The 21,282-nt window shown below is 47.5% G+C and overlaps 1 protein-coding gene across 1 annotated transcript in view; it reads right to left on the bottom strand.

Annotated features, from left to right (window-relative positions):
- The window catches only part of Csmd1 (CUB and Sushi multiple domains 1), a 1,338,703-nt gene that overhangs the window by 379,537 nt on the left and 937,884 nt on the right, over nt 1-21,282 (bottom strand). The window contains exon 12 of the mRNA XM_071609340.1: nt 1,840-1,952. Coding sequence (XP_071465441.1) covers nt 1,840-1,952 — 113 coding nt within the window. The remainder of the gene's footprint in view (nt 1-1,839; nt 1,953-21,282) is intronic.

The raw sequence follows: 21,282 nt of genomic DNA, 5'->3' as shown, positions 1-21,282 counted from the left end.
AGTTAGAACCATGTGATGCCAGAGTCTGCAGACATGGATGCACTTTAGGGTGACATGGTTCAACAATGGGTTGTGTGCAATTAGTTGTGTATTGCATGGTCGCCTTGGCATGGGACTTGCTCTTCGCCTCCAGCTATTAGCTAAACATAGCACTCTGGAAATACTGACTTCTAGGATGTCTTCTGATAAGTTCTCTTCATGTTTTAAGTCCTCAAAGTCTTGCTGTTCCTCCTGTTTAATCATCTCTTTACCTTTGGAATATTGCTTTGTGGAAAAATAATACCTGGTACTGAACTGGCAGCCCCGGGGATAGGTGGTTATCTGTGTCTTTGTGGCATCTCAAGCTGTACAATTAATGGACGAGTGACACTGTTTACAGAGTATTAATCAGAGTTAAGTGTAATTATAATTAATGTGTGCTGGTCAGCAAGTGTAAATATGACACTTGTTAATTGAAACTATGTGTAGCCTTAGTAGTCGGGACTCACAGTTGGACATGATGCCGGTCTCTGCTCTTCAGCCATCGGGGCCCTCAGCATGTGTGTCTTGGCAGGGACACCGTGAACTCTGCAACCCTCCTTTTGGAGGCTGTGGTGTTCACTGTGTTTCTAGATTCACCTAAGGCAGGAGCAAGTGTTGGTCCGTGTTGATATTAAGCTTTCTTCTACAGTCAAGACGTTCAACAGGCCATGCCCAGACTCCCGAACACCAGGGAGGGTCCAGCAATCATGGCTGCATTCTAGTCCTGATGTTGGAGTGGGATGGAGCACGAGGGCCCCACGCCTCCAGCAAGGAGAAATCAACTCTACACCTTCCAGGTGAGCGAGCTCAGGTAGGGGCCTTTCCCCGCCACAGGACACTGGCACAGCCTGACCAGGGGAGAGCGTACCACCCTGAGCTCACACTGGCCGACCCCTGACATGTCACCCCACCTTTGCTCTGTTGGGGTCTGCAGGTGATTTCATTACCTGCCTCATTTGCGTCATAGGTGACAAACTCTCACGACCTTTTTTCAACTCCTGAAGCTACATTTACAGCATACACTTGGAAAATGGGAGCTTACCGTCCACCCAAATTCACAAAGCAAAAATGAATAAAATCCCAATTCTCCAATTTAACAATGCCTGTGTAAATGCACATTACCATGTCAAATGTCTTCAAAGCTCAATAATTAACGAAGGGCCTAGTAAGATACTGTAAAGCCTATTTCAAAGGCAAATCCAAAGAACAGGCACGCACAGACAGCCCTAAATCCTGAGGTGAACACGGCACTCTGTTGGAAGGCGGTCCCCGTCACAGGGCGAGATGGATCGCAGCTCCTCTACAACAAAGTCACTTGCGTTCTTTGGCCAGGAACCCTCTGCTTAGCTATCAGTTTCTACCACCTCCAGCTTTGTAAAATAGGCCGTCGACAATGAAAAGCACAGAATTTTCATTTCGAATAATTGGGTTGGCTCACAGAAATTTATGAATATAAACCATATCCCGTACATTGCAGTGTTCTTTTTACCTGTGTGTTCATTTTGAAATTTCCCACAATGAAAATAAAGGTTTTGAAGACAGCACCCAACGTGCTATGGTCGGGAGACCCCTGCGAGCCTCGCGTCAGGGTCTTTCTATGCTGGGTCTCAGTCTGTTTTAAAGTAATCATGGTACCCATCACAGAATGTCAGGCTTTCGAAATTTAAAATCCTCACTCCAGATGGGAACGGTACACAGGACGCAAGGAAGTAGCACCCAGTCAGTCCCTACGCGAAGCCCCTTCTGACGGGTGGGTAGCTCGTCTCTAACCAGGCAGAACGCCTGACCTTGCTGAGAGCTGGTGTGGTTCCGTCCTACCTTGGTAAATGGCTTTGAATCCAGGGGAGCCGATGCTGTCGTCAGACTGCAGGTGGAGCCACATCTGGTTGCTCATGCTCACGATGAGGTCGGGAACGCTGGAGCCCGTGAGCCTGCGCAGAACAGGGAGTTAGAACCTGGTCAAAGACAACTTTACTCAAGTCACTCTGACTTTCGCCTGGGAGGAGGGTCTTGCTGCTTAGGCAACCAAACCCTGGAGGACTGGACAGCAAGGCCTCCCTCGGAGAATCTACGACCACTTGTGGTTTACCCTAGTACTGAAGAGTTGAGGTCACCCACATTTCACAGTGAGTACTCCATCTCTGCAAAGGTACATCTCTTATTACAAAAATCAGCTTCATGTGATGGACCACCTCATTTGCCTGCCACTGAGGGCTTCCCCAGAAGCAAACTTAGGCTGCTAAAACTGGGACAATCTTGGGGAAAATGGGGCCACTGGCCATGCAACATGACCCCATGGTGGGTACAGGTTCATTCACAAAATGATTGGATTGACCAGCGTAGATTGATCATGTACCTTCTCACAATCTCTATTAAAACTCATCATAGGTAATCACATGTTTAAAAAAATGGCAAAGAAGAAGAGCGTGCCTAGCAGAAACAGACTCAGCAGCACGTCCTGAGCTTCCCCTCTGCATGTTAATGCCCAGGTCAAGCCACGCAGCGCTTCAGTGAGGCATTCAGTGTACATTAATAAAACAGTCACAGAGCAGCTGCTGTCAGCCAGTGAAAAGAAACACTGAATCCATTGACTGAACCCGATGTGCTGACAGAAAAGCATGTCGAAATAGAAAAAGTGCAAGAAAGAAATCAATTCAACCAAAACAAATGTCCCTAATCAAATAGGAAGCTTTGCTTTCGGCAAAGTAGTTTCAGGAATATGAACACATGATTTAGCCCATCAATCATATCATCTGTCTATCAACCCAGCATTCTTGTTGGAGGCACAGAATACCTGGATCTTGAGAGCAAGATGAACAACAGTCATGACTGAGAAGTAGTGCAGTGGCATTACCCACAAGCCCCAGAGAGCAGGTGTCCCAGTGACTGACGTGCAGTCCGCAAGCACACATGGTTTTCTGGAGATGTGTTTTTGTTGGCAAGATTGTTCTTTTCTGCATGGATGAGTTGTTTCTTCCTTGTTTGATTTGAAGGGAGATTTGTTTTCCTCTTCATGCACATATTTTATTGAAGTGTAACAAACGAAAATCTGCATGGATCATAAATGACTCTCTCTGGGGCTCTGTGTAAAATGAACCACCACACAGATCAGCAAGGGTACCAGCACCCAGAGGCCTTCCTCCGCCTGCCCCCTTGCTCCGACCTGGATGAAACATGACTGGGTTTCCTGTTTTTATGGCTTTCTATGAATGAAGTCATGCTCTGCATGACATTTGGTTCAGCATCACCTGGTGCAGCTTACTCATGCTCGTTTGTATTTCATTCATTGTATTTCATTCATTGTAATTTCCACATGGAATCACATTGTGCCTATATGTATAAGAAGGGGTTAATGTTGATTAATGTTGAAGATTAATGTTGTGTTTTTGAAGTTTTTATTGAGACAATTGTGAATACCTATAAAATAGTTAGAATCAATATGTATTTTTCCCCTAGTTTCTCCTGATTCTAACATTCTGCAAAATTATAACGTAACGTCAGAACCAGGATATTGGCACTGATACGGTGTGGCTGTCTTTTTCACACCTCCTGTGTGTGTAGCTCCATGTTAAGGCACCCGTGTGGGTGGGAAATCCACCCTTCAATCTTTACAGACCAGTTCCATCCCTGCAGAATTCCCTCAGGAGGTACCACACTAACTTCCTCCTGCCACCCCCACCCACCACCTCTGTCCCTCACCCTTGGCAACCCCACTCTGTATCTCCAGGTCATTTTCATTTAAACATACTATGCAAGTGGAATCATCATGTTTAGCCTTTGGGATCGACTGTGTTCAGTTGTCTTAAATCCCTGGAGCTCCGTCCAAGGGTTGGTTTGTCCGAGGGCTGATTTCTTTGTGGCACTGGGTAGGATCTCATGGTGTGGACATGCCACAACCAGCTCGGTCACTCATCTGCTTATTGGGATGACTGTAGTTTGCTACATGACACACAAAACTGCTTTGAATGCTTATGTGCAGATCTTTCTAGAACACAAATCTTCATTTCTCTGAGATAAATACCCAGGAATGTGATTGCCGGGCCATATAATCACACGTTTAGTTTTTAAATAAACATCCAACCTTGTTCCCCAGACTAGAGGTACAATTATTGCATTGCCATCAGCAACGTGTGAGCAACACAGTCTCTGTGCCTTCCACAAGAATCTAGCACTCCAGTGGATGTACTCTCTAGCCACTCTGACACACGAGCAGGTCACTAACTTGCCGAGGACTTTGCTGTGTACTTAGTGCCATGTGCACACCCTCCTCAGTGGAAGGTCTGTGCGTGTCTCTGACTCCTTTCAGTTGGATGGCTTCCCTCGCCCTGCCTCCCCTCCCACCCAGAGCTCTGTCATAGAGTACAGTGCAGACCCTTGTCTTTTGTCATAGACACGGGTTGCAAATAATTTCTCAGGGTCTGTAGCTCATCTCCGCGTTCATATGTCCATTTATAGGAAAACAAAAATTTACCTTCTACGGATTGTGATTTGGTGTCAAAATTGAGAAGAATTTGCCCAAAAAGTTCATGTATGTCTGTTTCTAAAACCTTTTATAGGTTTACATTTTAGATTCAAGTCCTTGGTTCATCTTGACCTAATTTCTGTGAAGTCATGTGTCTGAGCACCTGCAGGTGCCCTAGCAGGGCTGGTGCTCCGCCTGCAGGTCCCTGTGCTCCAGGCCACTAACCCAGACAGTTTTCGTCACTCCCCATGCATTTAGATCTTGGATCTCTTCCACTACCATTTTTGTGATTTTTTTTTTTTTTGAAATTAAATTAAATCAAGATTGTATTGTGTACACAAAAGCTGGCCAGAACTGTCTCTTACAAAACTCCATGCTTGAGATCACCCCCCCCCCTTTTTTCCCCATTTTTGTGATTTTTAGCACATATATATTTTTAAGTTTAAACCAAAGTATTTAACTTGCTTTATAGCAATCATAAAATTTTTGTGTTTTTTAAGTTTCTGTATGTTTATAATTACTATATTAAATGTGACTTGTTTTTATTTAAATACTTTTTTTGTTATAGGTGGACACAATACCTTTATTTCTGTTTTTTTCTTTTTTTATTTTTATGTGGTGCTGAGGATCAAACCTAGTGTCTTACTCTTGCTAGGCGAGTGCTCTACCTCTGAGCCACAACCCCAGCCCTATGACTTGTTTTTTAATTAGATTTATCACTTGTATCAGCTGGAAAGGGATCAAATTTTGTCTTATTGAGTTTCTCTATTTTTTATCTCATTAACTAAGCTTTATGTTAATTATTTCCTCTCTTTAATATCATCTGGTACAGTTTGCTCTTCTGTAACTGCATGAAACAGCAGCTTAGATCATTGATTCACATCTCTTATGTATACAGTAAAGACTTCCATCTAAGAAAACTTTTTAACAGTAGCATTCTCATTCTCATTCAGTTCTAAGTAGTGTCTAATTTTAAGAATAGTTTATTTCTCAGTCTATCTTAAAACATTTAAGTATTTTCTAATAATAATCTAAAATTATTCTGGCTATTTATAATTTGGTCAGAGAAAATACTCTGCATAATTTTAATCTTGTGATATTTATTAAAATGAGCATCACTATTTGGAATATAGTCCATTTCACTGAAAGTGCCAGAGGCATTGGAGTCAATGGTATTCTGTGGGAGTAGTTGCCGAGATTTCTACGTATCAAGTTTGTATTCAGGTTGCTCAAACATGCCACAGGGCGGCTGATCTCTCTTCTGACTGCTGCATTTAGAGACTTTGTGAAAATACCCGCTGAGCCGTGAGGCTCCTGCCCTGCTTGCAGCGAGGTCCATTTCTGTTACACGTTGTGACAGCGCGTTCACGTCCAATGCCGCCCTGTGTGGCTGCACCGTCCTCCCTCCCCCACAACACTCCTCCACTGCTGTCCAGTGCTGCGATGACACACGTGTGGGATTTCCCCTTCTCTGTTAGTTCTTACCAGGAGCGTGCTCTGGTAGGTCTGCGTCTGTCCTTGCAGGAGTGACGGGGTCGCTTTACCTCATTTCCACCCAGCCTGCTTTGCCCTTGCTGTGCCTGGTGACCGCTGTTTTCCTTGCCGACTGACCAAGGACATCTTGATCCCCCTTCAGCTCTCAACTTCTTCTTTCTCAGCACTTCACAGTGTCAGTGTCTTGGGCTCCACTTCCTCCCTCACATGCAGAAGCTTCTCTCAGCCTTGCTTGGCCTTCTGAAAATAATGTCTCTTGTTTATGCAGGTTAAAGAGCTTTTCTTCTGATTTTATCAGCATTATTACAATAATCTAGACTGAACTTTGCTTGCATTAAACTGACTATAAAATCACCTACTTCTGAATTTCGATGTCTGTGGTCAGGTCTGGGAATTCTTGGTGGCAATCTCCTCCCACACAGCTTTTGCCCTATTCTCTGTCTCTCTTCTACAACTCAGGGACCTTTTCTGCATAGACTCCTCTTCCTTTTGTCTTTCTGTCTTGGTTCAATTATTTTCTCCTAATCTATCTTCTAGTTCAAACCATACATGTTGAGTTCTTTATTTCAAGTATTTTTCAATTCTTGAATTTCTATTTGATTGATGTTATAGATTGAAGGTTTTTGCAGAAATTGTAGATCACTTTAGTTATTTTCTTAAACATTCTGGTCATAGCACATTAGTACACTTCCTTATTGTTACTGAAAATCTTGGTCTTCATTCTACTGGACTATTTTTGTGGGCGGGCGGGGGGCGGTCATTGGAGCTGTTTCTGGACACTGTCCATGACTTCTGACTGCCAGGTTTGCACCAGCCATCGAGCAGCGCAGTGTGCTGTCCTCCCCCAGAGAACCTGGAGTCTCTTCTGCCAGCTGGAGGCCACGCTGGCCCCACCAGTCAGTGGACGATCCAAGCCTGCTTCAGGCCAGTGGTTTCCAGTGCTTATCTTGTCTTAAAACACAGTCAGGAGGCTAGGATTTTTATAAGAAGGTCTCCATGAAAAGTCAGGCCACCTACCCCAGTCTTGCTCTACAGCTTGGTGACAACCCAAAGCCTTGCTTAGCTGTGCACACCATCTCAGCAGCTCTGCAGCTTCGCTTCTTGGCTTCTAAATCCACAGAAGAGAGAGGGCACTGCCTTCCCCCCTCCCTTCTGCCGGGACTGGCTCAGCATCCCTCCCCTCTGCCTTCCGTGTCCACCCCCTCTCTGCTGTCAGACCTGCTAACTTTGAGGTCCATGGGTCCAGTGATGAAGTCTTGCATTTCTGATCATTGTCTTCTGTCATCTGACCCCACAGGAGGCCGAGTCTCACACAGACAGTTCTTCCAATATGACTGAAGGTCCTTGACCCTTCAAGGCCATGACCTCCTGGTCCAAACTTGATCCTCACTATTCTTTACAATAAAGAACTTAGGCTCCAACCCTTTTCTCTGACCATGTCAAACCTTTCGAGTTACTTACTCCCAGGGAGACCTACTCTCAAGCTCCCGGGACACATGCTGTTGGGTTCATGACACCACCACTCAGCGTGGACACCTGGCTGATACTCTAGGCTGCTCGCACCAGCATCCACAGTTCTCTGTCCCATCTCTCTGACAAACCACTGGCTTGAGGTCAGCCTGCTGAACTCTCTATCTTCCCTCACAGGGGCAGAGGAAAGCTGGTGAAGAATCTGCTGGGTTTGTGGACAGGTATTTGCGATCTCCAGGTTCCAGCTAATCTCTCACAGACACACCCTTGTCCTGGGTTCAGCCGGCATTTTCCCCATTCCCACTGGCTGTTGCCCTGCCATCTCCGTTTTCCTCAAGCCCCTCCCCAGACCTTATGGTCCGCACTCTGTGCTGGTCACTTCCACTGCAAGTGCAGGAGGAAGAGCATTTAAGGGAACCAGACATGGACGCCTGCCCTGTGAGTCACTCGACCTCCTGGTGCCCTGTCCGTCTGCTGGGAAGTGATCCTGGAGGGTCAACTTGGCCCCTTTAAGACCCCTGTGCCTCTCCTTCTCTTTATTTCCCTGTCTCAGGTCATCTCATGCTGGCTGCAGTGACATCTTCCTGAAACCCAGCCCCTGGCTCTTCCCTCCTGGACATTTGATTTAATTTTAAATTGTTAAAAATTTAATTATCATGTAGAAAGTTCCCAGACATGGGGAAGCCTTACATGGCCTAGGTAACTATTTGAGGCATACCTCGGAGTGCTATATGGAAATTGCTGCAGGTCCACACTGCACTTGATTTCAATTCAATTTTTTTCCATGAATTACTATGAAATTGAATAAGCTAATACGTTGCCCTGTTACCCACAAACTTCATGTATCTTATTCTTTTTAGAATTTATTTTAAACCTTTACTTATTTGAGTGCTATGTACATGGAAACATTTGTATTATACATTATAATTAATTTGTCGAAAGCTAATGTTTTTAAAATATACAAAAATAAAAATGTTTTATAATTGGTATTTTTAATTTCAGATTATTTTATGATCATTTGAAACAAAAATTTGTCCTTTTATTTCCTCTTTGAGGTTTGCAAAATTTGTTTAATTTGCTAGCAACCACAGATGACTTGTTCAAAACAAAGAAGCAAATAATGTCGTTATCTTGCAGCTGCTTATCTGTTTGAAACAGGACTTTTACAGTAATTTGCAAAAGAAAAACACAACAGACGCTAGCCTGGATACAATACTTTAACATATATCAAACACATAATTTGGAATTCCTTTTTCTAACAGTACCATTTTCTCCAAAATCGACACCATGGAACATGATGTTTTGATTTATACTTAAAAAACAGTACCCCAGTGCAACACGAGGACGTCTGGTCTGTGTGTTAGAGAACTAGACACACTGCTTGGGGAGGAGAAGGGCTGCCCCCTGCCGCAGCCCCTTGGTGGCCCCGGCCAGCCCCACTCCTTCGCTCCAGCTGCGCTGACTTTCCACAGTTCTCCAAAATTCTTGGAACCCTTCAGCCTGCAGGTGGGGCTCCCTGGAGTCCCTGATACAGCACTAGGATCCTGGGGGACACTGAGCATCTTCAATGACTGGGAGGGTCCTCACTGGACATGTCTTTTCTTCCTGGGGGGAGGGGGCCTTCTGTTCCAGGTTACTGTAGAGTCCTGCACACTTCAGTGCAGGTGGCCTCAGGTGGGCATCTACTGCGGCATGGCCTCCGTCCAGCTCTGAGCTCCTGCTGGCCATGTCTGGGAACAGGTCTGAAACTTTTTGTCCCCACGCTCAGCATAGAGTGTAACATGCATATTATTTTGAATAAATGATTACTTGGAATATAAATCAACTCGCACTGCACTCATTAACTATCTGCATGCTTAGATTGCAAAATTGTATTTCCAAATAATGATCTGGCCTGGGCCTCACTGTGCAGCATACTGAGGACCTGGTGCTTGGGGTTCTGTGGAAGGGCTGTCATTAACTCCCTGGGTGACTCAGTCCGTGGACTTCTCTTGTTTCCCAGATGAGGAGACGGGGAATGACATCCACTGTGGTGGAGGACTCTTAGGCCTGACCCTCCAACCCTTCCAGCAGACAGCAGTGGAGGAGGTGCCTGTGGTCACCATCAGTCAGTGCCGAGCTGCGACAGTGGCAGTTACGGGGAAAGGATAAGCAGTGCAGACAGCCAGCCCTGATGCAGGCTGGGACTCGAGTGGCGTCTGCTCCTTCTCCCAGCCACGGCTCTTTGCATGACACGGCGTCTAGCCTGGGCCAGGTTCCTGAAAGCTGGGCAGCACCCAGGCTGCACAGTCTCCCTTCTCAGAAAGTCCTCCTGCGGGTCCCTGCTGAAAGGCTCAACTGTGCCGTCCTCGTCCTGGTGCGAGGAAGTGCTCCTATGAGAGAGCTGGGCTGGGACTCAGCCGGGTTTCTCTCCCTCCACACCCCTCTGCAGTTCCGCTGTCGTGGCTGTCCTGATGGCTGTTGTGGGCAGTGCCAAGCAAAGTCCTCCTTCCATGACCACACGTATCGGTTGTTCTTAAATGTTGGCAATTAGAACTACAGAGGCTGAATATTTAGGGTTACACTTTACCTGAAATGTTATTTCCCTCTGGCAATACCTGGAGATGAGATTGCTGGTTCATGTGACTAATGCGTATTTACCTTCATATGAAACCACCTGCTACTTTTCCAAAATGGTCTATCACTGTGCATTCTCACTTGCAGGCTCAACGGTGACAGATGGCTACTTCTATTTGTGTGACATTATCAAAACTGCGGTGATAGAGGATAGACAGGAGTTCAGGACTGGTGTGGGAGAGGGTGTCACTGCAGAGGTAGGCTGTGGTTTCGCAGAGTAAACAGATTGTTCTATGTCCTGATGTGGGCGGCATTTACATGGATAAGTACTGGTAGTCACATTTGTCAGTCTTTACACACAAAGGTACTGTTTACTGTGTGGTAGTTTACAAAAGAAAAAAAAAATTCCAAAATCCTGAAGGAAAAAAAATCTGAACATGTCACAAAACTGTCCAGACATAAAATTGATGCAATATGTCACCTGCAGGAAATTGCACCTGCTTTCTACGGGCATATACCCAAAATTAGAGTTGTCAGCTCATCTTCAATATACTCATTTTAATTGTAAATTGGGCAATTGAGAAGTAACTGCCATCCAGAAGATGAAAACTAGCCTAACCCTGAACTATTCTGCAGTATTTATAGTTCTCTGTGTTCATCTATTTTGTGACTCCTTCAGGAGGTTAGAGCATTTGCAATACTAAATCGTGTGCTTTGACCTTATCACACAGGAGGTTGAGGCTAGGGTGAGTCACTCTGGCTCCCACCAGCATCACAGTGACGTCAGCAGAGCTGTGGTCTCACCTCTCTGACTCAAGTACTGTCTCAGCAGGGATGTCTGCCTGGAAGGAGCAGGAAACCATTCTAGCCAGGTGTGCAGGAGACGATGTGTGTTACATCAACCACGTGCAAACTCTGCTTTAAATTCACCAACCAGTATCAGGATTATCAAGTGTTCATACACTGGACTATATAAAAAATACCTGATGCAAACATTTTAATCTTACAGATCAAAGCGGAACACAGAAGAGGGGCCCCAAGTGAAGTTATTTCATAGACTGTAGCCCAGACTACAAAAGTAGGTGGACTCCCCGTCCTCTGGATGTGAAGACTCTAACTCATTCCCTCTCCCCAGAAAACACACTTGAGCCTTGGAAACAGCACAAGAGGCTACCAGGAGCCACATGGGAACCTGAGCAGAAAGAAGCAGGCCTGGGGGCTGAAACAGCAGGATGCAATGTGCTTTGTGGGCTCCCCAAACAGAAGGCCACTAGCCCCCTGCTTCCCATTCCTGACCAGGCCACAGAACCCCTCCCCCACGCATATGGCGCCCAGGGACACAGATTGCCTGAAAGCCACAAGGAGAAGCCTCCACCAGCCCTGGGAACACGAGGCTCCCTCCACTGGGAAGGTTCTGAGGAAGAAAGCCAGGAAGACGCTCTGCTGGTCTGGGCCGAGGCTCCCTCCTCATCCCGGGACACAGGAACAGGACTGGGGAGTGGTGTTGGGGAGGTCCTACTCCCTCTTCACACTAAGAGACATCTCCTCACACTGCTCGTCCTCTCGGCCAGCCTGGAGCCCTTCTCCACTGGCCAGCACAGGCAGGGAGCAGTGGGGACCTTCTGCACCAGGACCACAGGCCGACCAAGAGCACCGTGACCACTCTGCTGGTGAAAGTCCCGGAGCCTCAGCCACAGGAGCAGCTGAGCCAGAGCTGAGCCTGGACAACAGGAGCCTGAAACAACAGGTGGAGAGAGTTCTCAGCACGTCCTGCCTAACAGGAAAAGGCACCAGACACGCCCGTCGCTCTAACAGAGGGAAAACCACCCTGGAACGAGGAAGGAGGGTCTCTAACAGCAACAGAGATGAGTCAGAGGATGGAGTTACATGACCAGGACCTCAGAGCAGCTGTCTTACAAACACTGCAGGGATCATTGCCAAATCCCTTCCAAACACATGGAAAAGAGGAAACAGAGGTCTCACTGAAGAGAAGTTACCTTTAAAAAGAAATTATGGAAATTAACCTGTATGATGACAGAAATTGAAATCAACCTTGCTGGAAGGGACCCATATCAGGGTGAAGGAGGAAGGAGGGGAGGTCACCATACTTCCCCGGCCCCAGACACCAGAGAGAGACTGATCACAGGAAGAGGAGAAACTAGGCTAAGCCCTGCCTTTGGGCCCTGCCCAGCATCCTAGGGTCCAGAGAAAGGTGGGCAGGGGGTGGAAGAGCATCTGGAGAAAGGGCAAGTGGACCTTCTTGAAGGGGCAAAACGAGAGCACAGGCCCAGGGACCAATGAAGAACTCAGGCAAAAGCACTAGAAGGTGTGTTGTTGTGTGGTTTTTTTTCCCAGTTCCAGGGATTGAACTCAGGGGCACCTGACCACTGAGCCCCATCTCCAGCCCTATTTTATATTTTATTTAGAGACAGGGTCTCACTGAGTTGCCTACCATCTTGTCATTGCTGAGGCTGGCTTTGAACTCACGATCCTCTTGCCTCAGCCTCCTGAGCTGCTGGGATTTCAGGCATGTGTCACCATGACCAGCTCATAATGTGATTTTTAAAAACTAAAGAAAAAAGAAAACCTCAACTACACCAAGGAAGAACAAACTGGTGCCCAGAGGCTGGTGTGAGAGACACCAGGAGGCCCTGGGAGGACCTCAGGGCAGAAGCCAAGTCCACCAATGAGCTCTGGGCTCACCACGTTCATCCTTCACAAAGCAGGGAGACCTGAAAGCCCTCAGGCCAGACCTGTCACCATGGACTAAGGGTAGGTAGCACTCCTACCTTTCCTGAAGAGCTCAGGAAGCCCTTCACGTAGAATCAGGTAGGAGAAGGAACCTGGGGTAGGGGACAATGGGGCAGCCGGATACAGCACCCTGCTTTCCACCCTGAGCTCCCGGATCATTCAGCCACAGAAGCAAAAACCACAACACCTTTGGTGGCAGGGAAGATCCAGGAAGGAAGGGGACTTGCATGAAGCGAGGTTCCACACCTTAGGTGGTCAGAGTCACTGTCCTGGCCTCGCCAGGTCCACCCAGCTCTGGCCCAGTGAGTGCCTCTTTAGGTACCAAGGGCCCTCACCAAATAAGGACCTTAATCTTAAGGGTTATCTAGGTGAGCCCCAAATGCCATCCCTAGTGTCCACAGGGAGGGGCAGAGGGAGACTCAGGGGAGGGTCAAAGCCCAAGTGACCGTGGAGTGCAGCTGAGCAGGACCCAGAGCAGAGGAGGAGGAGAACCTGCTCAGACTGCTCCCTGGAGGGTCCAGGAGGGGCAGAGCAAGCAAGCCCAACTCCAGAGGAGGGAGACCAGCAGAAACAAGTGAGAGAAACAGGAGAAGCAGCGAGACAGACCACCCCTCCTAAAGTCAGCTCAACTGCCAAACCCTGGGGAAGAGGGCAGAGAGGTGCATGGGAAGACACAGACCCCACCCGCTGCCCGCATGAGCTGTGGAACCAGGATTATGACAGATCCAGCAGCCATCAGGAGGATAACAAGGAAATGTTATGATCACATTCAAGCTCGTAATTTCAACCAGTTATTAAAAATGGACAGATTCTTCAAAAACTACAAAGTGCCCAAACTGAACCAAGATCAAAGAGTCCCCAAAGCCTTATAACCATTATAGTACTTGATGTTATGACTAAAACGTTCCCCCAAAATAAAGTCTACAGGCCCAGATGTTTTCACTGGGAATTGCATCAAACTTTTATAGAAAAATTAACAGCAAACTTTCATGAATTTTTCCAGAAAACAGAAGAAGAATGATTCATCATTCATTAATGAGGCCAGTATTAATCTGATACCAAAACTAAAGACAGTGGTGCAAAGAACTACACATCAATCGCTTTAATGAATGTAGGTGCAAACACCCTCAATAAAATACAGAAAACTGAATCCAACAATGTGTGAAGAAATCAACTGCACCACAAGAGGAACTGTACTACCTCTACGCAAGGCCAACTAACACCGGACGCTCCACCGAGGGAACCCGCCATCGGAGCAAGCTCAAGAAGGAAAATGCTGCTCTGTCTTGGCTGACATCGGAGGAGCATGTGCTCAAGGATGGGAGGACGATGTGGTGAGCACGTCAGCCCTCTCCAGGAAAGCAGTTCCCATCACAGCCCCAGCAAGGGCTTGGTCACATGCACCAGGCTACGCTCAAGCTGAGTGGAATGGCCCAGGCCCTGCAGCAGCCAGGACACTGGACGCTGAACAGCAGTGAGAGACACCACTGTGACAGCATCACTCACCATGGCCACGGGGTCACAAATGTGTGGTTTGGGTAGAGAACTAGTGACACAGAACAGAGAACCCAGGAATGACCCCCACTAACACACCCCGGGGTTTTGATAAAGGCACAAAACCCATTCAATGGATGAAGGACGGTCCTTTCAAAAATGGTGCTGGGCAATCTGACATGCAGATTGTGGGGCAGAACGTTAAGCCCAACCTATGCCAACGACCTTACATAAAAACTAACTCAAATGGGGAGTAGCTTTCAGGGTAAACTGGAAAGCTGCACAAATTATAAGAAAATGCCCACTGGAGCGTTGCTGGGCTCTCGTACTGGACAGAGTCCTCAGGCCCGACACCAAAGCACTTCATGCACAACATCCATTAGACCTCATCAACACAAGCAAAAGAGATCATTTATCTCAAATATACAAAGAATCCTCAAAGTAAACACTCAGCAAATGCAACTAGGGACTAGAGAAAGACATCAGACCCAGTGCCCAGGTGAGTGTGCCAATGGGGAGCAGCACAGGCCAGGTGTCCAGCACCTTGGCCACCAGGAAAATGAAAACCGAGACCACAAGAGATATCGCCAGAAATCTATCAGAGCAGAGAAACAGTGACAACGCCAAGCCAGTGCAGGTGTGAGGAACTGGGTCACCTGGAGCGAGGGTGAGAGTGTGAAGTGACAGAGCCGCTCTGGGAAGCACTTTGGCCGCGTCTTAGGAAACTAAACACTCAGCTAATGTGCCACCCGGCAATCACACACCTGGGTATTTTTCCAAGAGAAATAAAAGCTCATGGTCACACAAATGTTCGTAGCACAATAGTAAAGAACGGGACCCAACCCAGAAGTCCCTCAGCGGGCGGGTGCTGAACAATCTGGTGCATGCCGCGGAATACCAGGAGCACATGGGGAAAGTCAGGCAGGACAGGCCACTCGGTGTGTGACCCCAGCTGCACAGCACCCTTGCAATGGCCTGTGAGAGCTGGGGTCAGAGTTCAGGGAAAGGGACAGAGGCTTGGGAGGTGGATGTGACTGGAATGGGAAAGAGGAGGAGCCGTGGCAGAGGGCTCATCTGGGGTGGAAGAAGGAATCTAAACAGGTGACTGGTTTGTGTAGATACAAGTAAAACGAGGACTCTGGGGACATCCGTGGGCTGCCCTAATGTCAGCATCCTGGGTGTGAGGTTTTGTAAAGGTGTCTGTCCACTGAAGAGACTGGCCAAGCTGGGCGGGGGTCTGTGTCCTCACCGTGGGCTTGGCTGTAGGCCAGACAGCCTCCTTCCTTGGCAGTCGTTGGTCAGAGCTGACCTCGTCGGCATCTAGCCAGCAGCTGACACTGCTGTGTGTGTCGAGGGACACCGGAGGAAATGCTGGGTGTGCTTCAGTGTCTTCCTCCTTCCTCCTACCATGTTCCATGGTGGCCGTCGAATCCCAGTCCTGCAGAACGCTGACGGGTTTTTATATTGGGGCAGAAATGATAATTACAGTGATAGAATAATACCTTCCTTTTGTGCTCTTCACAATTTTAGAACCACTTTTCACTTCCCCTTGCATTTGACCTAGCAGTGTTGGAGGTTGAACGGCAGAGGGCAGGGAGCAGGACTTTGGCACTAGAAATGCGGCTGCTTGCTCTTTTAAATACACATATCATTCTCCCCAAAGACAAATCTCGCTTTAAAGTTAATTTAATATCAAAAAACACAACACTTGAAGTGCTCTTGACTGATGAATCATGCAGAGACCCCAAGCTCCTCAGGCTGACAGGCTTGTATTTTTTGGCTCCTTTAGAGAAAGCCACGTTGGGTGATGCTTGTGATGTACAGCCAGGCCAGCTGGAAGGTCTCTTGCTGCTGGCTCAGGCTGTTGGGACCTGAGCTTGCCGCCGGGTCACTCCCAGGGCTGCCTTCAGACTGAGTGTTCCTGGGGACCTGTGGCATCTTTTGCCCAATGGCAAATCCACTGCTGAAGACAAAGTTCCGTGAGCCCGCAGCATCCCTGGGTTACCTTGCCTCCCCAGACCCTCTGCAGGGGCTGGCATTGGAATCCTGAGTGTCAGCAATGGGGCCTGTACTTCCCAGGTCAGGGTAGTGGGAACTGAGAACCCAGAACATGAAGGGAGTCCAGAGAGCACAATGAAGGTGGCCTGTGGTCACTCAGTCCTATGTGACTTGGGCGAGCTGGTCCTGGTCCTGACCCTGTCCCGTGCTCCCAGGGATCCAGAGCTCCTGTCCTGGTGTAAAGACTCTCTACCGACAGGAAAGTAACCAGGGTTTTACCAGCAACTACACAGAAGTCACACGTGGCCCCAAAGGCTGGGCTGCTCTGCCTGACGGGGTCCACGTCCCTGAGGTACACTCAAGTCACATTGCAGAAACAGCTTACAGAGCAGCCGCCGTCTAATCACAGAGGACACGCATGCATGCCCATCAGTCCTGCGTGCACACAGGAAGAGCTGCTGTGGTTCTCCACACAGAAGGCAGTATCTCCACAACCAATTCCAAAGAGGCATGCATGACGAACACTCCACTAAGTGGAAGGCCTCTCTCTGTGCCGAATCACACGTGGGTGTTTTCAGAGTCCTTGGAGCTTTTATGCGTTGCCAGGGGTTCAAAGAATCTCATTGTAGGGCTTGTAAATTTTCTGAAATTACGTAGGCCCACAGGTTTGTTGAACCTACTCACTCTTAATATCTGTTAAGATTCGAATCTGGAATGTCCCCCACAGGTGTGCGAGTTGAAGACTTGGTCCCCAGAAAGTGATGTCCAGAGAGGTCTTTTAGGAGTGATCAGATCCGAGGGCCCCGACCTCAGCCCAGGATCAGTCCATCTGATGTGCTAATAATTGCATGGGTCTACTGGCAGGAGGTGGGAGCCGTCTGCTGGTGGGCCTGGTTGGAGGAAGAGTCCCTAGGGGTGCACCACGGAGGGCTTTCTCTTGTCCCCAGCCCACCCCCACCCTCTTCCCCTTCCAGCTTCCCGGCCACTGTGACCAAGCAGCTTTTCTCCATGGTGTCCTCCTGCCCTGAGGTTCTGCCTCACCTCGGGCCAGAGCTATGGAGCCCGTCGTCCATGGGATGGCCCTCTGAAACCCGGAGCCAGAGGAAACCTTCCCTTCTTTAAGTTGTCCATGGAGAATAGTTTGGTCACGGTGACCTAAAGCTGAATAACTCAATATCCATGGATATTTTTTCATATTGAACATTTTTTTTTTAAACTTGTACATTTTATGAGTAGGCTGCTTTGTAGACACAAAGGAATTTTAAAAATCTACAAACACAGCCAAAATTTACCTAGAATTGGAACATTTTACTAGAACCTAACAAAATAAATGTTAAGAAACTTTTAAGATTCTGTGACCTTTTCCATCCCAGGCTAAAACCAACAGATAAATGTGACAGGAGGGCCACGTGCTTCCGATGGGGGTGCCATCTGAAGTGGAGAGTCACTGTTAGCACTGCTGTGGAGTCTGTATTTCTACAGCTCATGACAGAAAGCGCCTCTGAGGAGCTATTCACTCCTCACCGTGAGACCATGGATCATCTTCCCTTTTCCCTGTTGAGTCCTACCATACTCCTTGGTATTCAATAAATATTTCTTTGAAGAATCACTCAAAGAAGCTTCTAGATAAGAAGCAGAGAAGGAGAAGAAAATGGCATGTAAACTTTGAGTCAAGAACAGAGCCGTCACTTAACTGTGATCTGTGCTAGAGTGAGACCAGGTTCACAGGCTACGCCAAAGTGGACCCAGGCTCAGAGGCCACACACATGACAGTGGACCCAGGCTCAGAGGCTGTGTCATTGTGAGAACAATAACATGAAGTGTGGGTCACAGCTCCAAGGACCCAATGTCTACTTGGATTGATCTGTAGTCATAATTTCCAGTAATGAAAAGCAGCCTTTCTATTGAAAGATAATTTAAGAGTTACCTTTCTTTATTCCTGACCTAGATTGCTGAGGTGATCTTCCGTGGCCCAGATGTGTGGTGATTGACTCTTGTGATAATATCAAAGACACAGAAACACACAGACCTCTGTGTTTAGGGTCTGTCCTGGTGCATCTGCCCAGGCATGTTTTAATAAAGGCAGAGTGTGGCCCTTCAGCCCAGAACCGGAAGGAAACAGTGGGGGACGCACAGGCCACACAGGACTGGGGCTGCCTGAGGAGCAGGTCCCACAGGATGGATCAGCCCCACCGCGTCCTGTCTGCTAATCCTCGCTCCTGTTCACACAGAGCTCCCTCAGGGGACTGTTCGCCCTGGCAGAGGGTGGACATTAAAACCACATCCTGTGCCTGCAGTCCCCAGTACATTCTGAGCTAATGCAATCTCCAGTCACCACCAGTTAATAACTGTCATGGCCAGAGGGAGGCCAGGTGAGCAGACATCTTCCCATACAGTCTGCAAATTAAATTCAAGAAGATCATCAATATATATTCTTGCAAAGAGCTCAGCAGAGATTTGTTAAGTAAGTTATTTGATTTTCTCTTGGTTCTGCTGCTCTGGAAAAAGAACCTGAGTACATTCATCCATCTCAGGGAAGCCTGGGAGCCTGGGGGTACTGAAGGACCCCTTGATGTTCACTTGAGGGTTTTTTTTTTTTTTTGGTATCATGAAAGTTGAGAAAATAAAAGACCATTAACAGAAATGGGAATTTTAAATACCTCACTTAGGGTGACTTATCTCATTTTTAGGCGATCTCTCTTCCCACATGGGTCCAGAATCCCAGAGGCCCTCACAAAGGGAACCTCGAGACACGGGGTTGATGGCAGTGGATGCCGTTGGGACATAAAGGAGGTTTTTAATGCCTGTGTGATCTGAGGTGTGTGTCTTGAGACCCTGGGTTCTGTGTGCTGTCTGCTAGTTAGATGATCCCACACATCTGTCATTTCTCCAATTAGATCATGAACTCCATGCTGAGAACATCAGCTGGCATATAAGTGCCTAGAATGTCGGCTGATGCATTGTCTGAAATTACCTGTTTGTTCCAGAAACCAGCGGGGAGCCTCTGACTCTTCTCTTCCTGTAATTTGGTTCACTGAGGAAATAAGTCAGTGGCTCTTCTTTGCTCTGCGGCAGCTGATGAAATGCCCAACTGGTCCTGGTTACATTATGCTTCCCAAAGGGCACCTCAGTTTGATTCAGTTGGCCATTTAGCTTTTCCTGTATAGATTCCAGCTATTGAGAAGAGGCCCTAATAACGCGGATGTCATTGTAATACATAGCTCGCCATTGCTTTCCTAACAACAAGCAGCATTAAAAAAATGAGTGTATGATTTTAGACCCTTAACAGTAACCTAAGGGATTTTATAGGACATTAACTTGCTGCATTTATATTTTAAATTTTGCATTTATTTAAAACTTTCCTTCATTTATTTTAGTGACATCCTTTCTTAAATTAGATGTTATGGTAATAATAAAGCTATTTTACATGGGGTTACATTTATTAGCGCTCCTGAGTTTTCACATGCATTATTTCATTTTTCTCCTTACCACAGGCAGGAAAAGTTTATTATACATATTTTATAGCCATGAAAACAGAGGTACGGAGAGGTAAAATGACTTCCCTCAGGGTCACAGAGACAGTAACTAGCAGAGTGGGAGCCAAAGCTCCATCTTTGACTCCGTGTTTCGGCCTGCAGCTCTGTGCCCAGTACGTCCCAGCCCAACCTGGCAGTGTGCACAGCCCTGGGTCAGAAGTTCGCCAGCTCCATGCCTGCCCCCCCCCCACCCCCGGCTAAGACTCTGTTTGCAAAGTTGAGGAAATGCAATTTTCCTCTAGTAATTCAGAAAGGAACGTGACTGCTTGGTAAGAGTCTGGGGAATGTGGCCCTCCCCGTTCTACTGTGGGGCAGGAGCATGGCACATCAGTGTCCAGGATGGCTGGGAACACAGAACCAAGTGGCTGAAGAACCCCTCACCCCGGACGTGCTCTGCTGAAGTCCTGAAGGCAAGTGAGTCAACCATGGCGATGCAGGTGTGCAGAGAGGTGGACCACAGAGCTGCTCGTGAAATCAGAGAGGGGGCGGGGGGGGGGCAAGGCTGTGAGGAGAACCAGCTCCGGCCGCAGCTATTACATGTGTGCTGACGACAGGCAAGACCTTGGATTCAAGCAATGCATAGTCACGGGGTGAGACCGTGATGGTGAGAAGCTCCCTAGCCAGGTACTTCTCCAGCACACAGATAAGGAAGTGTGCCTGGGGCACTCGGCACAGGGCACGCTGCACTAGAGAGGCTCAGCAGCACCCCGGTGCTGTTGGTGAACCTGTCCTAGGTCCTGAGCCAGGGACGTGAGTCTAATTATTAATAACACTGTTTGAAAAGGGCCAATGGGAAGATGATAGAAATAGATGCTCATTTGCAAAGATGTTCAAAATACAGCAAATGAAAGACAGAGGCTCCAGGGCAGCCTACTGCAGGCCCACAAATTTGTAAAGCATAGACAGGGTGGTCAGCCTTTCAAAATGTGAATTGCCTCCTAAGTAATCCGTAAAGAAAGGAGTGAGCATAATAACATTCCTTTTCTAGAAAAATAATATGCATATGTTCTCAGGGGCAACTTCCTCACACATAAAGGGAGATCTTCAGCAACATACAGGTACACTAAGAAAAGAGGTGAAAACCCTGCAGATAGATAGCTCCCCATTAACAAATGAAGTTTCTGGGCCCATGGACTTAAGAGCTAGTCCCTGATGCTCTCTGATGAATGAGACAGGAAGATATTTTTCTCTGTGCTAAAATCATTGATTAATGAGGAAGAATGCCCCCAAATCATACTTTAGATTTTGATAAAACAGTTGTAATAAAAACTGTCAAAACCTGTCTACAAGACCCCACACAGGGGCGTAGCCAAAGTGGTGGGTGAGTAGAGCTGCAGGAGAGACAGACACCAGGTGCAGGTGTAAGAAGAAGGAGCCTTCTGGAGATAGTCACTCCAGGGCAGCTGCTGTTTGTGCCAGGACTCTGGGCACAGGGTTCTGGAGTACGCAGGGAGCTACCCCAACAGTATTTCTCCAGAATAACTGCTGGCTCTGCAGCTT

The sequence above is a fragment of the Marmota flaviventris genome, chromosome 3 (assembly GCF_047511675.1).
Source record: "Marmota flaviventris isolate mMarFla1 chromosome 3, mMarFla1.hap1, whole genome shotgun sequence".
Lineage (NCBI taxonomy): Eukaryota > Metazoa > Chordata > Mammalia > Rodentia > Sciuridae > Marmota > Marmota flaviventris.
Note: the sequence above shows the minus strand (reverse complement) of the source record. Positions and strands in the feature narration are given on the sequence as shown.